Source organism: Notamacropus eugenii, chromosome 4 (genome assembly GCF_028372415.1).
Source record: "Notamacropus eugenii isolate mMacEug1 chromosome 4, mMacEug1.pri_v2, whole genome shotgun sequence".
NCBI classification, from domain to species: Eukaryota; Metazoa; Chordata; class Mammalia; order Diprotodontia; family Macropodidae; genus Notamacropus; species Notamacropus eugenii.
This window is the reverse complement of record NC_092875.1, coordinates 417,270,507-417,286,652: the sequence shown is the minus strand read 5'-3', so window position 1 is coordinate 417,286,652 and position 16,146 is coordinate 417,270,507. Positions and strand designations below refer to the sequence as shown.

At 39.3% G+C, this 16,146-nt stretch overlaps 1 protein-coding gene across 5 annotated transcripts in view; it reads left to right on the top strand.

Annotated features, from left to right (window-relative positions):
• GHR (growth hormone receptor) overlaps positions 1–16,146 on the top strand; it is a 253,968-nt gene that overhangs the window by 96,828 nt on the left and 140,994 nt on the right. For all 5 annotated transcript variants that reach the window (XM_072605726.1, XM_072605728.1, XM_072605727.1 and 2 more), the window contains one exon: positions 3,445–3,525. In XM_072605726.1, coding sequence (XP_072461827.1) covers positions 3,456–3,525 — 70 coding nt within the window. In that variant the 5' untranslated portion in view covers positions 3,445–3,455. The remainder of the gene's footprint in view (positions 1–3,444; positions 3,526–16,146) is intronic.

The following is a 16,146-nucleotide window of genomic DNA, read 5'->3' as shown; positions in this document are numbered from 1 at the left end:
CCCAGAGGTCGACTATAGGCACAGTTTTGTCATTTGTAGGCCTCTGCTGTTGTGTAGTCTGAAGCCCATGCCAGCTGGATACATTGGTGTCCATCCAGCCTTCAGTAGAAGAAGGGTGAGGAGACAAAATGCCTTGGGCATGGAGGGTGGAATTAGTGTGTGTTTCATTATGCAAGAAGAAAAGCATGACTTTTTTTTTTTTTTTTTGCTATTTCAAATCTTGCCATGAGGTTATTGCCGAAGAATGCATAAATATCGAAGGAGAATTAAAGAGGGCTTTTCCCTAGGAAAATATTGCAAACTTTAAGAGCCCAGTAAAGTAAGGAACAATTTAGTAGATTCCCCTTAAATATCTTCTTTCACTTCTTTTATTAGCCACGTGCCTGGTCTTTTAGAAAAGTACTTTGGAAATACTCCAATACTTTGAGGTTAATGGGACTGTGTGATGAGTTTGAATATGGATCGGGTGAGGAAGTTTGGGAGAAAAGGAAAGTAATGAGACCATAGTGTTTCTCTTGTTCAGATCTGGGGATTTCAGATTATGGATTGAATTAAAGTAGCTCTTGGGAAAATGCAGACCCCTGTACATTCATGCCTAGTTATCTCCAGGGAACAATTTCAGCCAGAACTTACTCCACATCCACTCCTCCCCAACCCCCAATGAGGTTCTTTCACCCATCCAGCTCATCAAGCCTGGTCAAGAGTACACAAAGTCACCACAACTGAGTTTGCAATGACCCAGGCCTTGTGACCAAGTCAGAGAGACAGTTCTCCCCAGAGTTCAGTGAAGGAGTGCAAAGGGGATTTCTTTCATACCCTTTCACATTATTTCAGCACTAGTAAGAATGCAGTGAGTGACTCTGGACAACAGAGTCTCTTTATATTCCTTGGCTCTCCTCTAATGAAGCAATTAGCCCTGACTAAATCTCACCACATTCCCTCTTCTCCCTGTCTCCCTCTCCCAATTAGGACTCTGCTCATTATTAATCCTCCCAGGGACAGTTGTCAATGTATATCAACCCTCATTTTTGGGGAGAGAGATACATATTTTAACCCTCTTTTTCTACCATTAGTTGAGTGCCCAGACATAGGTTTGTTAATATTTTTTTCTCTGTAGATGCTGGACTTTTAAGTAGATGATTCACTTGACATTATAAAATGTGTGTGTGTGTGTGTGTGTGTGTGTGTATTAGCACTTGCCATACTGTCCCAGATTTGAGGGAAAAGATGTGGTTTTAGAGACTAGCTTTCCAACTGCAGAAGATAATGAAGGAGGGAATGAGGAGCTTCCATCCAGCCTCAGCAAAATTCCCTCCTTCATATCAATATACTTCTAATTAGAGCACAGATAGGTACATTGTAAGAAAGCCCATACTATTAATTTTGCCAGTCAGTGCATAGTAAGGACAATGGTCTGGGAATCTGGTGTCCATTGTCAAAATTTGCAATAAAGTTTCAGTGTGTCTATGTGGGTTTCTCTTCCAGAAAAAGATTCAGGATGATATCATAGGAATTGTTTAGAAGTTTTGGACAATAATACTCTAGTATGTGCTCCTTGAGTGCAGATTCCATATTTTATTTTTTTTTTCTTTTTCTCTGTATCCCTACTGCATAGCACAGAACCTAGAACACACATAGTAAGTTCTTGATAAAGGCTTATTGGCTATTTGACTGTTGAAATAAAGAGCTAAATTTCTCAATTCCTTCTCTTTTGTTTCTTCCTCTTGTAGATGTATTGGAAGGAAATAAAATCAATAGCCAACAGAAAGGTACTTTCAATCTATTATTTCCTCAGCCCTATAAATGCCAAATTGTTGATATTTCTTTTGGAGGCCTTTCCTCTGATCCCTGTTAAATTTATCAAGGAAGAGAAGGAAATCTGAAAGATCAAAGATACAAATGATAGGCAGCTGATGCACCAAGCATTAAGGCAAAAAACATGGATCTAAGGTGTTTCCCCCACCCCCAGTCAAACCTACCTCTTCATACACAAACCACATATAGCTTACTCTAGTCCAGGGAGGGAGGAGATGTTTTCCTGCCAGCAAAAGTGACAAACTCAGTCCTAATGTAAGTTTGCTGGGGCCAGACACATCTGAAGTAAAGAAAAAAAATGTGAAATTTGGCATCTACAAATGGGAGTATGGAAAATGAGGCATTTGAAGTCACTCCAAGTGCCAAAGTCAACAACTGCCAAAGATCCATACCTGTATGTCTTACTACAGAGACAACAACAAGATATTACTGACTAATTCAGACTAATTGGGGATGGTTCAATAGTTTTCAGGTCATACTGTCAGCCAAAGGAAGATAAATAAATGTCCCCTATTGGAGATCTTATTAAGACACCTGCTTCAATGAATAGACAGAATTTGCAATCAACATAATTATAGGTCCTTGGGTGCTACAAACGTGCTTGAAAACCACTTATTTACGCTAATTGCAAAGTGGGAAGACAGATGTTTCACAGGGCACCATGTTTCATAAACAAAACCACATAGATCTCTTTAAGGATCTGATCCTAACCTTCCTGTTTTATTTCTATTTATTTATTTTTTAGAAAGCTTATTTCCTCCAGGTAAAAACACAAGTTACCTGAGGAAAGCTAGACCCACCTCTCACCCCTCAATATGCACATGCCAACTCCTACCGAGTTCTGTTAAAATAGAAGAACCAAGATGTTCCTGAACTTGGGATTTCAATGCTATAGAGCCAAATCCTGGCATGAGATCAGGATCCATGAGGTGTTCAGCATTCCTAGGTTTCTCAGAGACCACATTCCCTAAAAACCTCATAAACCAAAAATCTACCACAGGCCCAATATGTTGACTCCAGGCCACCTAGGAAGCCAAAGTGTTTTGTTTGCTATATTCTCCTCCCTCTCCACTCCCAGCTGTTTTTCTTCTCCACCTTACACAAAATTTCATTTGGTTGACTTTTTACCCCCATCTTTCTATCACTCAAACCCTTTAGTTCTTTCAAAAAGGGGAAAGTTTCACCTGCTATTCCAACAGGTTATTTTTTTCCTTTGATAACACGTCAGGCATAAGGCAGCATACTTAGTGATATTGCTGACATGTTGTTCTATTTCCAGATCTAATTAAAGTGAACTACATTTGTCTCATTGTTGTAGCAGTGTGTGGGGATAGCTTCTTGTGAGGTGATTCTGTGGCCGTCAGCCAGGATTTGAAAATCTTTGGTGTCCGTGTTATTTCCTGAGTCAAGGACCCACAGGAGGCAGAATTTAGTATAACCAACTGCTAGCCCTGATAAAGTACTTTATAGCATGGCATTCTGAGATGACAGAAGTTGTCCCACTCTGTGTTTCTTTCATTAATTGCAATGGGCGCTTATTCATGAATTGTCCAATTTGTTAAATAGCACTCGGACAGAATTATTCTGTTTTGACCATCTCAATTTATTTTGTCCCTTCTGCTATTACAGGACCTACAGGTATGGATCTTTGGCAGCTGCTACTTACTTTGGCCCTGGCAAGTTCAAATGATGCTTTTTCTCAAAGCGAGGGTGAGTTTTATCCTTTATTTCCCCTCTTGAAAAGTTTTTAAACAATGCTGAGCTCTGCGTTAGGCAGAAGTTCTTTGAATGAAGGAATTCAGACACTGAGCTGCTTGTTTTGCTTTGTTTCACTGAATTCAAAGACAAAATATGTCTTGTTTTTAGATTCATAAGACACTAGGAAGTTTTGTTGTTGGTGTTAAGTTGAAATGAATTGCAATAGTCAGCTTTGACATCTTGTATTTGCATATCAGATAAAACTTGCAGCTACACCAAGAGCAAGGCATGATTCTGGACCTGAGCTTGGGAGAAGGAAGGATATTTCACCAAATATTGTATGACTTCTCCAGTTCATCTGTGGCTAATGAGAGGACCTAAGTGCAGAGTCCAAGTCTTTGTTAATATTCTGAGAGGTTAAAGAGTAGAACATTGGTTGAATTTTTCATTTCAGATCAGGTAAAAACAACTTTGGCCAGTTTTTAAAGGTCGAATACCAAGCAAGAGCTCAATGGATCTGCAAACTCCAACTGGTTTGCTTCTGGGAGCTGATCAGGAAAACCCTAGAACTTTCTTTACATCTCTTCACCACACAGGCTTCTTCTTTTCCATCAAGTGACATTGTCTCAGTGTATAGGAAGGCCAGGGCTCACAAATGCAACGCGTAAAACAGAGGCTGAAGAAAATGTGCAGAAGGCCTGGTCTCCTCAAGCTCTTCTCCCAGGGAGATGAAAGATCTCACAGTGGGTCATCTTGTCCACTTCTTTTAGTTAGAGGGAAGAAGCAACAAGTTTTCCTCATGCTACAATGCAACTTCAGTTTGTTATCTTGAAATAAAAGGCTTGGGTTATACCCTGAGAAAATACTGAAAGAAGTTATGACAGCTCCTTAAAATGGAATTTCTGATCCCCAAAAAGTCTATAGTAGAAAGGCACTTAAGGCAAACAGTGTTACTGAAAAGATGAGAGAGAGTAGAGAGAGAATATGATTTTATCTATAAAATAATTTTAAAATATTTACAGGAAGACATTCATATTTGTTTGAAATACTTTGGGTCTTGCTGGTGTTATTTTTAAAAATGTGTCTAGATATCAGTAGTATGTAAGTGAGACATGTAGGGAACTGCAGACTTTATTTCAGCAGCTTTTCCCATGCCTGGTTTTAAACTCTGGTCCTGAGCCAAAGAATGACAGCTAAGATCCATGCCTGTAAAGAGCTAATGAGGGTAGCTTAATTTTTACTCTCCTCACTAATGTGATTTTCACTTTCTCAGCCTTAGGTGGGCAAAGTTGGAAGAATTTTTTAGTTATAGTACTTGGAAACGTGAAGAGTGAAAACCAAGGAGAGAGGCAGAAAAAAAAGCAAAAGTGGGAAGGAAAAAAATTGGCTTAGCCACGCTTCAAGAATAAAAGCTATTTCAATCCTAGAGGATGTACAAAAGTCTCCTAACATGAAATGCTTTAATGCTTTGGCAAAGTCTGCACCTTCACCAAACTAATGCAGAAAAAAAACTTCAGTGGTTGGCCTTCCCCCCCAGGTAGTTGTTTAGTAAGGAAATAGAAGGATTTGCTAATGTAGATTAAACCCAAGGTAACTGACCTACCAGAGACATCCTGTTCTATTGCAAAATGGCCCTGATTCCATTTCTGCCTCCTTTATTGGTTGAGTAACCAACATTTCTTTTGGACTGGTTGCCACTTTGCAATATGACTTAAAAATGGCTTTGGGTTTATTAATGATGAGGTATGACTATTGACACAAGCAGGTTTTTGCCAAATCTCTGGCTACTTATCTAACAGATCCAGCCAGAGAGAACACATGGCAGAGGCTGAGCTCAGATGACATTCACGGGCCATGTGTTTTCTTTTACTGCCAGATCTGGTCTATTGCCAATTCATTTTATTTTTATTTTGTCTCCCATTGTATAGTGCAAACAGAAAAGGCAGATGGGAAACAAAAGTTTACTCTGGATTAGCATTCTGTTTACGCGAAATCAATTCAGAGCAGAAAATTGCTAACTTTTCATCTTTGAGAATTGTTGAAGGATTAGTATATGGAATCACTAGTAGAAAAGTCATCTAAACAACAGTGTGGTACAGCAGACATGATTTTTGCGGTACGTTAGAAATAAATAAGAATCTAGGGTAATCTGACATAGTATTCCTGGGAACATCTGCATTTAAAATATTAAACAACTGAGAACATTTTTCTTCTTGAGATAGATGTATGATGAGAAATATATTACCCCCTCGGGGGCCTTTTTCATTAAGTCTTATTTCCCCATTAGAAATTAAATGGACATTAAACACTAAGGAATGTCTTCATTGCACTGGATAAAGTTCAGCAATAGACTGAGCACTGTTGGTCACCTGAAAAATCTTTCCATCTGCTTCTGACAGCAAGGACAAATAATTCCAGGGATACTTTATTTTCAGAGTGCCAGAAAATGCTAAACAGTCTCAGATGTTTGTACTGAATTGCTACTAAAGGAGTTGCTTAATGAGAAATACATTTTAACACATACTATCTATAAAAAAGCAGCCAGAGACTATAAATCTGTCTGTACCATAGCAACTAGTAGTCCAGCATTTTCTGCACACCCACTATGCTCCCAGCAGTTTAAGACCCTTGTCAGAGTATGTGGGAGAAGTAGAAGTAAAAGACACAGTCCCTGCCCTTAAGGAGCCACCAATCTAGTTTGGGAGATGAGACAACTGTATACATTAATGTTTTAGAGCACAAGATAGTCTAAAATTGCTTGTCAAATGATGTAAGGACTATTTATCAATTCTGCAAAAGGGCATCAAAGAGGGAACAACATAGGCTGTGGGTGATTTATTTTAACAAATTCATTCTATCCATATCCAGAGAAGGAACTGCTAAAAAAAAGTATGTATAGAATGATTTTATACACACACACACACACACACACACACACACACATATATACACATATTTGTGTCTAATGGTAGCTGGGGGAGAGAAAAAAAGAAAAAAGAGAAATTTACATAACTTTAATATGTATTTAAGGAATAGCAAGTTGTACATAATAGACTTGCAGTTTCATGAGCAATCATCTTTTTTTTATTATACTGTTATGGAAATTCTTGTTTTATTCCATATATTTACAATTAAATATATTAAAAAATTTTAAATTAATTCAATGAATTTTTTTTAGCCCCGAATTTTAGCTTGGTGATTGATTGGTTGATTGATAGATGAAAAGGGCATACTTTGTCCTCAAGAAAATTATAATTTACTGGGAAATGTGGCCTATCTCAAATATCTACTTTCATGCCACATGAGGTTGAAGGAACTGGGGATGTTTCACCTGGAGAAGACTTAAAGAGGATTTCATAGCTGTCTTCACCTATTTGAAGGGCTGTCATGCTGTCCTAGAGAAGAATAAATTAGACTTACCTTGTTTGGCCTCAAAAAGCAGTAAATAGAGCACCAGCCTTGGAGTCAGGAAGACCTGAGTTCAAATCTTGCCTCAGACACTTAATAGCTGTGTGACCCTGGGCAAGTCACTTAACCCAGTTTGCCTCAAAAAGGGAGGGTCCTGGGGGGATGCACGGTCAGGGACAATAGGTAGAAACCAAAAAGAGGAAAATTTAGGCTTAATGCCAGGAAAAACTGTAACATTGAGAATAATCCATAAGTGGAATACACAGTTGTCAAAGACCTCATTAGAAGTCTTCAAGTCATGTTGGTTATATAGCAGAACTTACTTTTCAGGTATGAGTGGGACCCAGTGGTGCTTTCAGTTAAGTCCTTCTGTCTTAAAATCATATGGAAGATTCTGCTTGGTATCATCTTGAATGAGTAAAGGAATTAATATTTCTGAAGCACCTACTATGTGCCAAGCAGTGTGCTAAGTGCCAGGAATACAAATAGAAAAAGAATATAGTCCCTGGCCTCAAGGAGTCCACATTGAAGTTGACACATAGGAGCACAGAGTGCAGTGTAGATGGAAAGGTCTGGAGGTCCCAGGGGATGGGGGCATTTTTGTCCACATGCTCGCATTTTTTTTCTCCAGTGGTCCTAGTCCGACAAGACTGTTGATACTTTCATGACCATCCCCTGGAGGAAAACATACACAAAAATACCCTGGGCACATTCATTTAGTCAGGAGACTTGATAATGAAACACAGAAACTTCAACAGATGGAAAAGATTCCAGGTCTCCAATACAACTCTGATTATATCAGCTCACTTGCATGGGAGATCCCTTCTTCCTCTTGCCCTTTCCTTCCCACTGTATCTCACTCTGATGCTGCTGCAGAATGAGAGGGGCCAGTTTAGGTAACATAAGCCATCTATCTTCCTAAAATAGCTTTTAATTACTACCTTTTAGGAAAGGATCCACAACTGATCCTTCCTGGGGTAGTCCTCTGCATAGCTCACATCCCACTTTGGGAACACCAGGTTTATAGTTTTTCAAATCTGCCACTGACTATAAAGATAAGACTGGGAAGTGGTTCAGATCCAGGTTGTGGAGAACTTTAAATTGGGAAAGTCTTCATAGAGAAAGTAGAAACTAGGTTTGTCCTTGAAAAAGAGGTACATCTTAGATAGGCAGGGTGGATAAAGGGGTACCCCACACTTTCTATATTTTGAGTGTGTGCATGTCATGCATAAGGACCAAATCCTTCATATGAGATTGCTTACCTTTTTGTTTGATGAGAATGGCTTAATAAGACCAAGGAGCCTGTGGGAAACAATGCTTTAGTATCTCACAGCTTGAATGATTGATCCCACTAAGGGTATGATTATTGAAGCCTGTATCATGATAGTTATAAAAATAATAAAAGGTAACACTTATATAGCTCCATATACGTTATCTCACTTGAATCTCACAACAACCCTGTAAGGTAGGTGCTGTTATTATCCCCATTTTATAGATGAGGAAACTGAGGCACAGGGAGGTTAAATAATTTGTCCACACATTTAATATATAATTTGCCCATCAGAGGTTGCTAAAGTTTAACCCAGGTATTCTGCTCCAGCCCTCTATTTTACCATGCTGTCTCCCTAGTTAAGAAATTTGTGTTGTCAATGATGCCAAAATATACATTTTTTAAAAAACAAAAAACTTGAACCTCCATTCATACAACCAAGGCACCACTCAAGGTGGAAAGATGGCTCCCTTCTTGTCAGTATGGAAAGGACCTGAAGGGATGGTTGGAGCACCTGGATAATTTTTTAAATATACCTCCCCCCCTCCACTTTCCCCAACCCCCCACCCCACCCCCACCCCCCCGCTCATCACAACTGAGACTCTCTAGCACCTTGACAACCTGGCACTTTGAGAACACCAAGTCCCAGAGCCAGTCAGTAAATGGTACCACCCCATGAGAAAGTGGCACCCTTAAAGATACCCACCTTCAGACCTCAAACTGTACCAAGACTTTTTACACACTCGTGGAGGAATAAGGGTGTTCCACAGATTTGAGGGGGTTCTGTCACCAATACTGGCTCCCAGAGGAAGATGAGAAATGTAAGAGCAGCAAGGACTGTGACTGCTTGACTCACAGCTCCCCTGCCTGCTCTGGATGGAGTTCTAGTCTATCAGCCACTATGCAGGGATGGGCAGGGAATCATATAAACTCCAGGAGGACAGATTTTCTCTCCCCCCTACCCACTTCCATTCCCACTTCCCCAACTTGCCAGGACTTTTTGTCTCTAGCTTAACACAGTACTTTTCACATAATAGGCACTCAATAAATGTTTGTTGAATTGAATGTAGTCCTGGAATTACAGCTTGAGTTTAGATGACAATATGGTACAACAGATATGATTTTTATGGTATATTAGAAACAAATAAGAAAGAGGAAGAGAGTGAGGAAGAGGAAAAGATTACTACTACCACTGGAGGGATCCTGGGGTAGTTGCCACCCATGTCTTGAGATCATGTCTTACATAATTATAACCATACTGTTCCACATAGTCTTTGTAATTCTGGATGCTGGCCTCCCTGTGTCCATGGAAACTTTACAAGATCATATCTTACAATTGTTTGTTGCTGAGATGTGTCAAATGACTCTTCGTGACCCCATTTGAGGTTTTCTTGGCAAAGATACTGGAGTGGTTTGCCATTTCCTTCTCCAGCTTATTTTACAGATGAGGAAACTGAGGCAAATAGGGTTAAGTGACTTGTCCAGGGTCACACAACAAGTTAAGTGTCTAAGGCCAGATTTGAACTCAGTAAGATTAGTCTTACTGATTCCAGGACTGGTGCACTACCTAGATGCTCACACCTTGCAGAGTGGTTCCCAATCTGCAACAGTAAAGAGAATTAATTACCTCATCACCGGGAGTTCCCTACTACAGGGAAATCAAAGCTCTTCATTTAAAAAAAAAAAAAAGCTTACATTTAAATAGGACTTTCCAGTCACTGAGTGCTTTCACTTACTTATCTTATTTAATCCTCCAAAACAACTCTATGAAGAAGGTGGGGCAGTTGGTATTATCTCCATTTTATAAAGGAGGAAGTTTGTTCTAGAGAAGGTAAGAGATTTGCCTTAGGTCAGTTGTGTCTAACTCAAATAAAAATGGGACCAGTAATTTGGTGGTAATGATCCTGGTATGTGGCATATTACTTTGGTTTTAAACTATAATGTTATCTGTGTTTTATACTATTTTTATTGATAAGATTAAATATTTCGGTTCGGCATACTCCAGAGTGCATAGACCTCATGTTTGACATCTCTGCTTTAGGTCCTAGCTAGAGACAGTGTTATTTCTAAACCACACTGGGCAATACCTAGAAGTGGCAGGTAAAGAAAGGCATTTTTAATAGTATTTTATTTTTTGCAATTATATGTAAAGTACATTTTTGACATTAATTTTTACAGAATTTTGAGTTCCATATTTTTCTCCTTCCCTCACTGTCTTCCCCTCTTCCTAAAATGGCAAGCAATTTGATGATACAGGTTATATATGTGCAATCATGTTAAGCATTATTTCCATATTAGTCATATTGTGAAAAAAGAAATGACCAAAAGTGGGGGGAGGGGTGAAGCATGAAAAAAAATAAAGTGAAAATAGTATGCTTCAGTCTGCATTCAGCGTTCATCAGTTCTTTCTCGGGAGGTAGAGAGCACTTTCCATCATGAGTCCTTTGTGTAACTGTCTTGTATTGCTGAGAAGAGCTAAGTCATTCATAGTTGCTGTTACTGTGTACAGTGTTCTCCCAGTTCTGCTCAAAGAAAGGCATTTTTGATGATGGAGAACGTGAAGATACAGGATACTTATTCCCTACAATTCCTGCATCTTTTGCCCAATTTTATGTTCACCCAGAGCAGGCTATTCTTAATAGTGCATGATGAGGCAGGGCACCATCATAGAGGATGGAAGACTGAAACATAGTCAACCTACCGACATTGGGGTGGGGTTTATGTAGCACGATTCTGTCAGGAAGACTAGATGATGACAGCCATTGCTGTTTGTGCCTCCCATCTGCCTCCTGTACCCAGGCTTGCTTGCCCCCCATTCTAGCACAATGGGACAAACTTATCTTGGAAGTAGTTTGGCAGCATGATGTCTGGTCAGGTAGTGACATAGGGATCATAGTCCTACTTCCTTTGAAAATAGAACTTTCTCTGGTGTCTTTTGGTGCTGCCACAGATTCCTAGCATAGATAAGCCCTGACTCTGGGGCATTTGAAAGTGGGGTCTTTAAAAAAAATTATACAATTAATAGAATGAGCATAGGACTTAAAATTAGAAAACTTATATTCAACTCCACTGATTACTGTGTGAACTTAGACAAGTCAGTTAATCTCAGAACCTGTTTGATCATCCTTAAAATGGGCATGATAGTACAGGTTCTGGGATATTGGGGGTGGGGGAACAAATGTACTAATGTATGTCCAAGCACTTGCAAGCCATAAAGAGCTCCATAAAAATAAGCTCTTGTTATTCTTAGGGCTAACTTCATAAGCATTGAAATTTTGGGAATGTGCAATTACAAGACAGATCATCCTGATTCACAATATCTAAATATACAGTGGACAGGGAAACCCTTGGGAAAATGGTAAAATATGGGAACTACTTTGGTGAAGGAGCATTGAATTTGTAGTCAGCTGGACCTGAGTTCAATTTCTGGTTCCTCTACTTATTACTCATGTGACACTTGTCAAGTCAACTTACCCCCCTACATGTGGGTGTACTTGGCTATAAAATGAAGGAATTGAAGTAAAAGTTTCTAGTGTTCCTTGTTTCTTTAGTAGTTCTGGATTCTATGCTACTGTTTGTCTCCAATACCTCATACCACATCTTTGTGGCCCCCTTCTCCCACATCAGTGGTGCCATAAATGCAAAGACCCCACGTATATATTACACAAGGTTCTGCCAGGCAAGTTTGAGTCTTTTTAACAAGACTTACACCAAAGCACTAAAGTGTGGCTGCCAACAATATCACCTTGCTGTGCAATGGACACTCACTGATTGATGGCTTTCTCACTCATTAGCTCGTCAGTAACCTTGAGCTCAAAGGTGATGATGAAGTGGAATATTTACACACCTTGAAATCTGTTGCAATTCATCCCTCAAAGGGAATTTCTCCTTTAAACCATAGGCATTGCATAACCATATCAAAATGTTAGAATGCCATGAAACACACACTGTCAACCTGAACTGCAAGCCAGGGGGATTTCCTCTTCTGTTATACATTTTCAGATCACTAAAATTAATGTGTAGCGTATAGTCCCAGAATTATAGGAGAGGCTTGAGTTTCCATGTCTCCTTTAAAAGGCTTTGAATATAAAAGGCATTTTGCAGGACTGTATGTGGAATTAGATTATTAAATTATACTTCAGATAGTGTGGTTGTGGGTGTCAGAGCAAGAAGCAACATGTTGTTGGGTAGTAATGTGCCCACAGGTGAAGAAATTATTCCTGGTGTTGGAATCAGAGGTCTCCCTGGAAGGGAAAAGGGAAGGGGGGAAGGGGTAAAATGCGAGAAGACATACAGGTGTGCTGTTTTACAGATGTGTGGCTTCATTTACATCAAGGTTTTAAAAGGAATTTTAATGAATCCTTTACTTCTAGCCCTGTCTGGGGTGTAAAATTTCTTTTTGTATAATCAAACCTCAGTCATTAGGAATAATTGGTGGGAGGGGAAGGGAAGGGAAGGGAAAAGAAGAGAAGGGAAGGAGGAGGAAAAGAGACTATCCATGCCAAGTTTGAATTGAAGGCAAAGACTTGGGTTCAATAAAGCAATCAACTAAAATTTATTAAGTGCCTACTATGTTCCAGGCAAAGTCCTGGAGATCCAAAAAAAAAAAGAGGTTAAAAATAAACAATTCTTGTTCTTTAGGGAATAATTTGTTGCCTCTTTGTCAGATGAGGAAACTGAGGCCCAGAGAGGTCAAGTGACTTAACCAAGGTGACAGAGCTAGTGTTTGAGGCAACATCTGAACTCAGTTATTCCTGAATCCAAGTCCAGTGTTCCATCCAATTTGCCAAGTACTTCACCCTTGCTTCCATGAGTTCTCCTTGTTCTTTTTCATGCAATCTTTCTCTATGGTGCTTAGGCTTTCCTCATGACTGCCTAACCTGTTGGAATTTCATTAGTTACCCAATACTCCTGGTGTTCTCACCAAATAAAGTCCAGTCAAGAAATTATAAGCCTTCAGAAGCCAGACATTTACCAGTAAGAGCTGACAAATAGAATACCAAATTTCACTTCATCCCCTTGCAATTGGTAAGGAAACTTTTCCCCTACGTAGCCAGGGCTAGATTCAACTTGCAAAAGGAGAATGTAAAAAAATGAGGCTCCAGGAGGGACTCAGCATGAATGAGAACAAACTATGCTTGCTGATTCAGAGTTCCAGAAGAGTCCTAGGTCCCCATGTGCCATGTTTGCTTCAGAGATCCCGGTCTGGTTTGGCTTGAATACTAAGGACTGTAGGATAGCAGTCTGGTTGTTCGTGACTATGCCAGGCACTGCTTGCTTGGTGTTAACCTTGCCAGCCAGTAGAATGTCCGGATGTTTTCACTGAACTTTATGAGCACAGTGGACTGACTAGTTCTCTCTCATGGCATGCATGCACAGGGTCATCCTGGCCCCATGGAGCATGGCTTTCCTGGAAAGCATTCCTTCAGCAATAGGAGGAAGTAGTTGAATTCTACATCCATCTTCCTGTATACAAATGGATGAGCACACAGCAACCATCATGGGTGTAAAATGTCTCGACTGCCTTTTCTGTGATGTAATCCTTTCTTTCTTCTTTCTCTTCCTTGATTTAATAGTTAATAATAACCTGAATTCTCAGATACTGCAAGTCCCATTTTAAAACAATTATTAAAGTCCCATTAAATATCATAGCTGAGGTGTGCGGGAGAATTGGTGTGAATTTTTTCCACCTCTTTCATTATGTGGACATCAATCAGGGCAGGACAGAAAAGTCAACAAGTCAAGTCTATAAGTAATTATTAAGCCCCTACTGTGTGCCAGGCATAGTGCCAAGGATACAAAGAAAGGCAAAAACCAATTACTGACCTTATAGAGCTCACTTTCTAGTTGAAGAAACAACAAACAAGCAACTATGTACAAATATGGCATCTACAGTATAATGTAGTAATAATCTCAGAAGGAAAACATTTTTTGCCTGCATTATTACATTTTGGAGGGAGCTAGGTGACTTCAGGAAGACCTGAATTCGAATCTGGCCTCAGATATTTACTAATTGTGTGACCCTGGGCAAGTCACTTAACCTCTATCTACCTTAATCTACTGGAGAAGGAAAGGACAAACCACTCCAGTATCTTTGCCAAGAATGGAATAATGAAGATTACTGAATTAACAACAATTACATTTTACTTAAGCTGGAAAATGTATCTTAGGGAAAACATTTCCACATACTTCTGACATGTCTTCATCTATGTGATGTCTCCAGCACACAGGATGGAGAGCTGCTGTTGTAACCTTTCAGAAGAAAACTTTATGGGGTTTTTGTAGCAAAGACTGACAAAGAAGTTTTCAATATATTTGACTCCTCATCTCTTGCTTTAGATAAATTACCTTAATTTCATTTAATGAAGAGTACCCATGCATATCACAAACTATAACTTCAAGGGTGAAGTCTTGATATTTGATACTTAAAGAACTTGGCGCTTTCCCACCTAATAACCCCAGGTTACAAAGAGCTTCTCTGATGGTTTGTGAATATTGCACATCTTCCAAACCCGATGGTAGATCTTTGAGGGTTTGTATTTCTCTGATATCCCCTTCATCACCTATCAGAGACCCAGACACATAGTATGCACTCAGGAAGTACTGACTGATTGATTGGTTTTTACAGTTGGAGAAAGGAGCACACATAAAGATGTGTAGAAATAGCAAGTCGGAGCTTTTGTGTGGATCAGTGGTGGGATGGGCTGTGAGTGGTGACTGCACTTTCAGTGAAATAGGGAGACCAAGTGACATAATAATTAGGGTTCTAAACTGGCAGCCCTAAATCCAGAAGCCCTAAATCCAGATCATAGGTAGATACGGTGTGGTCTGGGTTGGAGGGAACTCCCCACCCCAAACTGGAGAAATTGCAGATTGTTTGCATATCCCTGTTTGCATACTGTTAAACATGGTCACAGGTTGACCAGCAAAGAAATCCTTAACTAACTTCTGAGACAAAGTCTCCCCACCATGGTCGCCATTTTACTTTTCAGGTTTCATTCCTCTCCAACCTAGGTCTCTAATGAAGTTACATTAAACTGCAGTGACCTTTGTAGACACATAATGACGTTAGCATTGAAATCAATAAAACAATGGACAACACAGTGGAAGCAGTTATATGATGGGATTCCTGTGCATCTTAAAGATACAGAGAAATGTACTGATTGACACAACAGGTCTTAATGATCCACAATTTGGGAAATTTGTACAATGTATGAGAAAACAATACCGAAAGACCTGAGAATGCTGATCAATGCAGTGACATACCAGTCATTACTACAAAAGCAGACTGACGACATAGGAGGTCTCTCGCTCTTGGCAGAAAGGTGTAAACATTACATTTTCAGAGATGGCCAATGTCAAGTTATTTTGCTTGACTATATTTATTTGTTCAAAACAAGACTTTTTGAGGGGAAAGTTGAAAGAGGCAGAGAATCACTAAGTAACAGGAAAAGATTAGTAAAATATTTTTAAATATTCTAAAGAAAAGACATTTATAATCACAGAACTGAAAGATGCTAGGACATATATAAAAAAGTTGTACTTGGATATTTAGATTATCTTTTTAATGAAGAATAAGAAAGTATTAATTTTACAAAGTCCCTACATTTAATATCAAATGATTTGGTGATTATATAGTTCTTCAGTAACTGGTGCTTTTAGTTTCATTTTTAAAGGATCTCTAATGAGTACTTGTTCATGAGTCAAAGGGCTCTATGGTAAGAATAGACACTGGTGCTTGGCGTTGTTAGCCCTGAGTACAAGCAAAGGTGAGTCAAGTGGGCATTTGGTCTGTTAAGAACATAGCCAGTTAGTACACTAACATGTAAACTTGGAAAGTAGCCAGAGTAGTCTCTCCTTATGAGACAAAAAGTGGAAATCTGTTGAATGTTGTTTTCTAGAATCAACTTTCACCCTATAATGGTTCTGTTGCTACCTTCGGTACCCATGAAAAG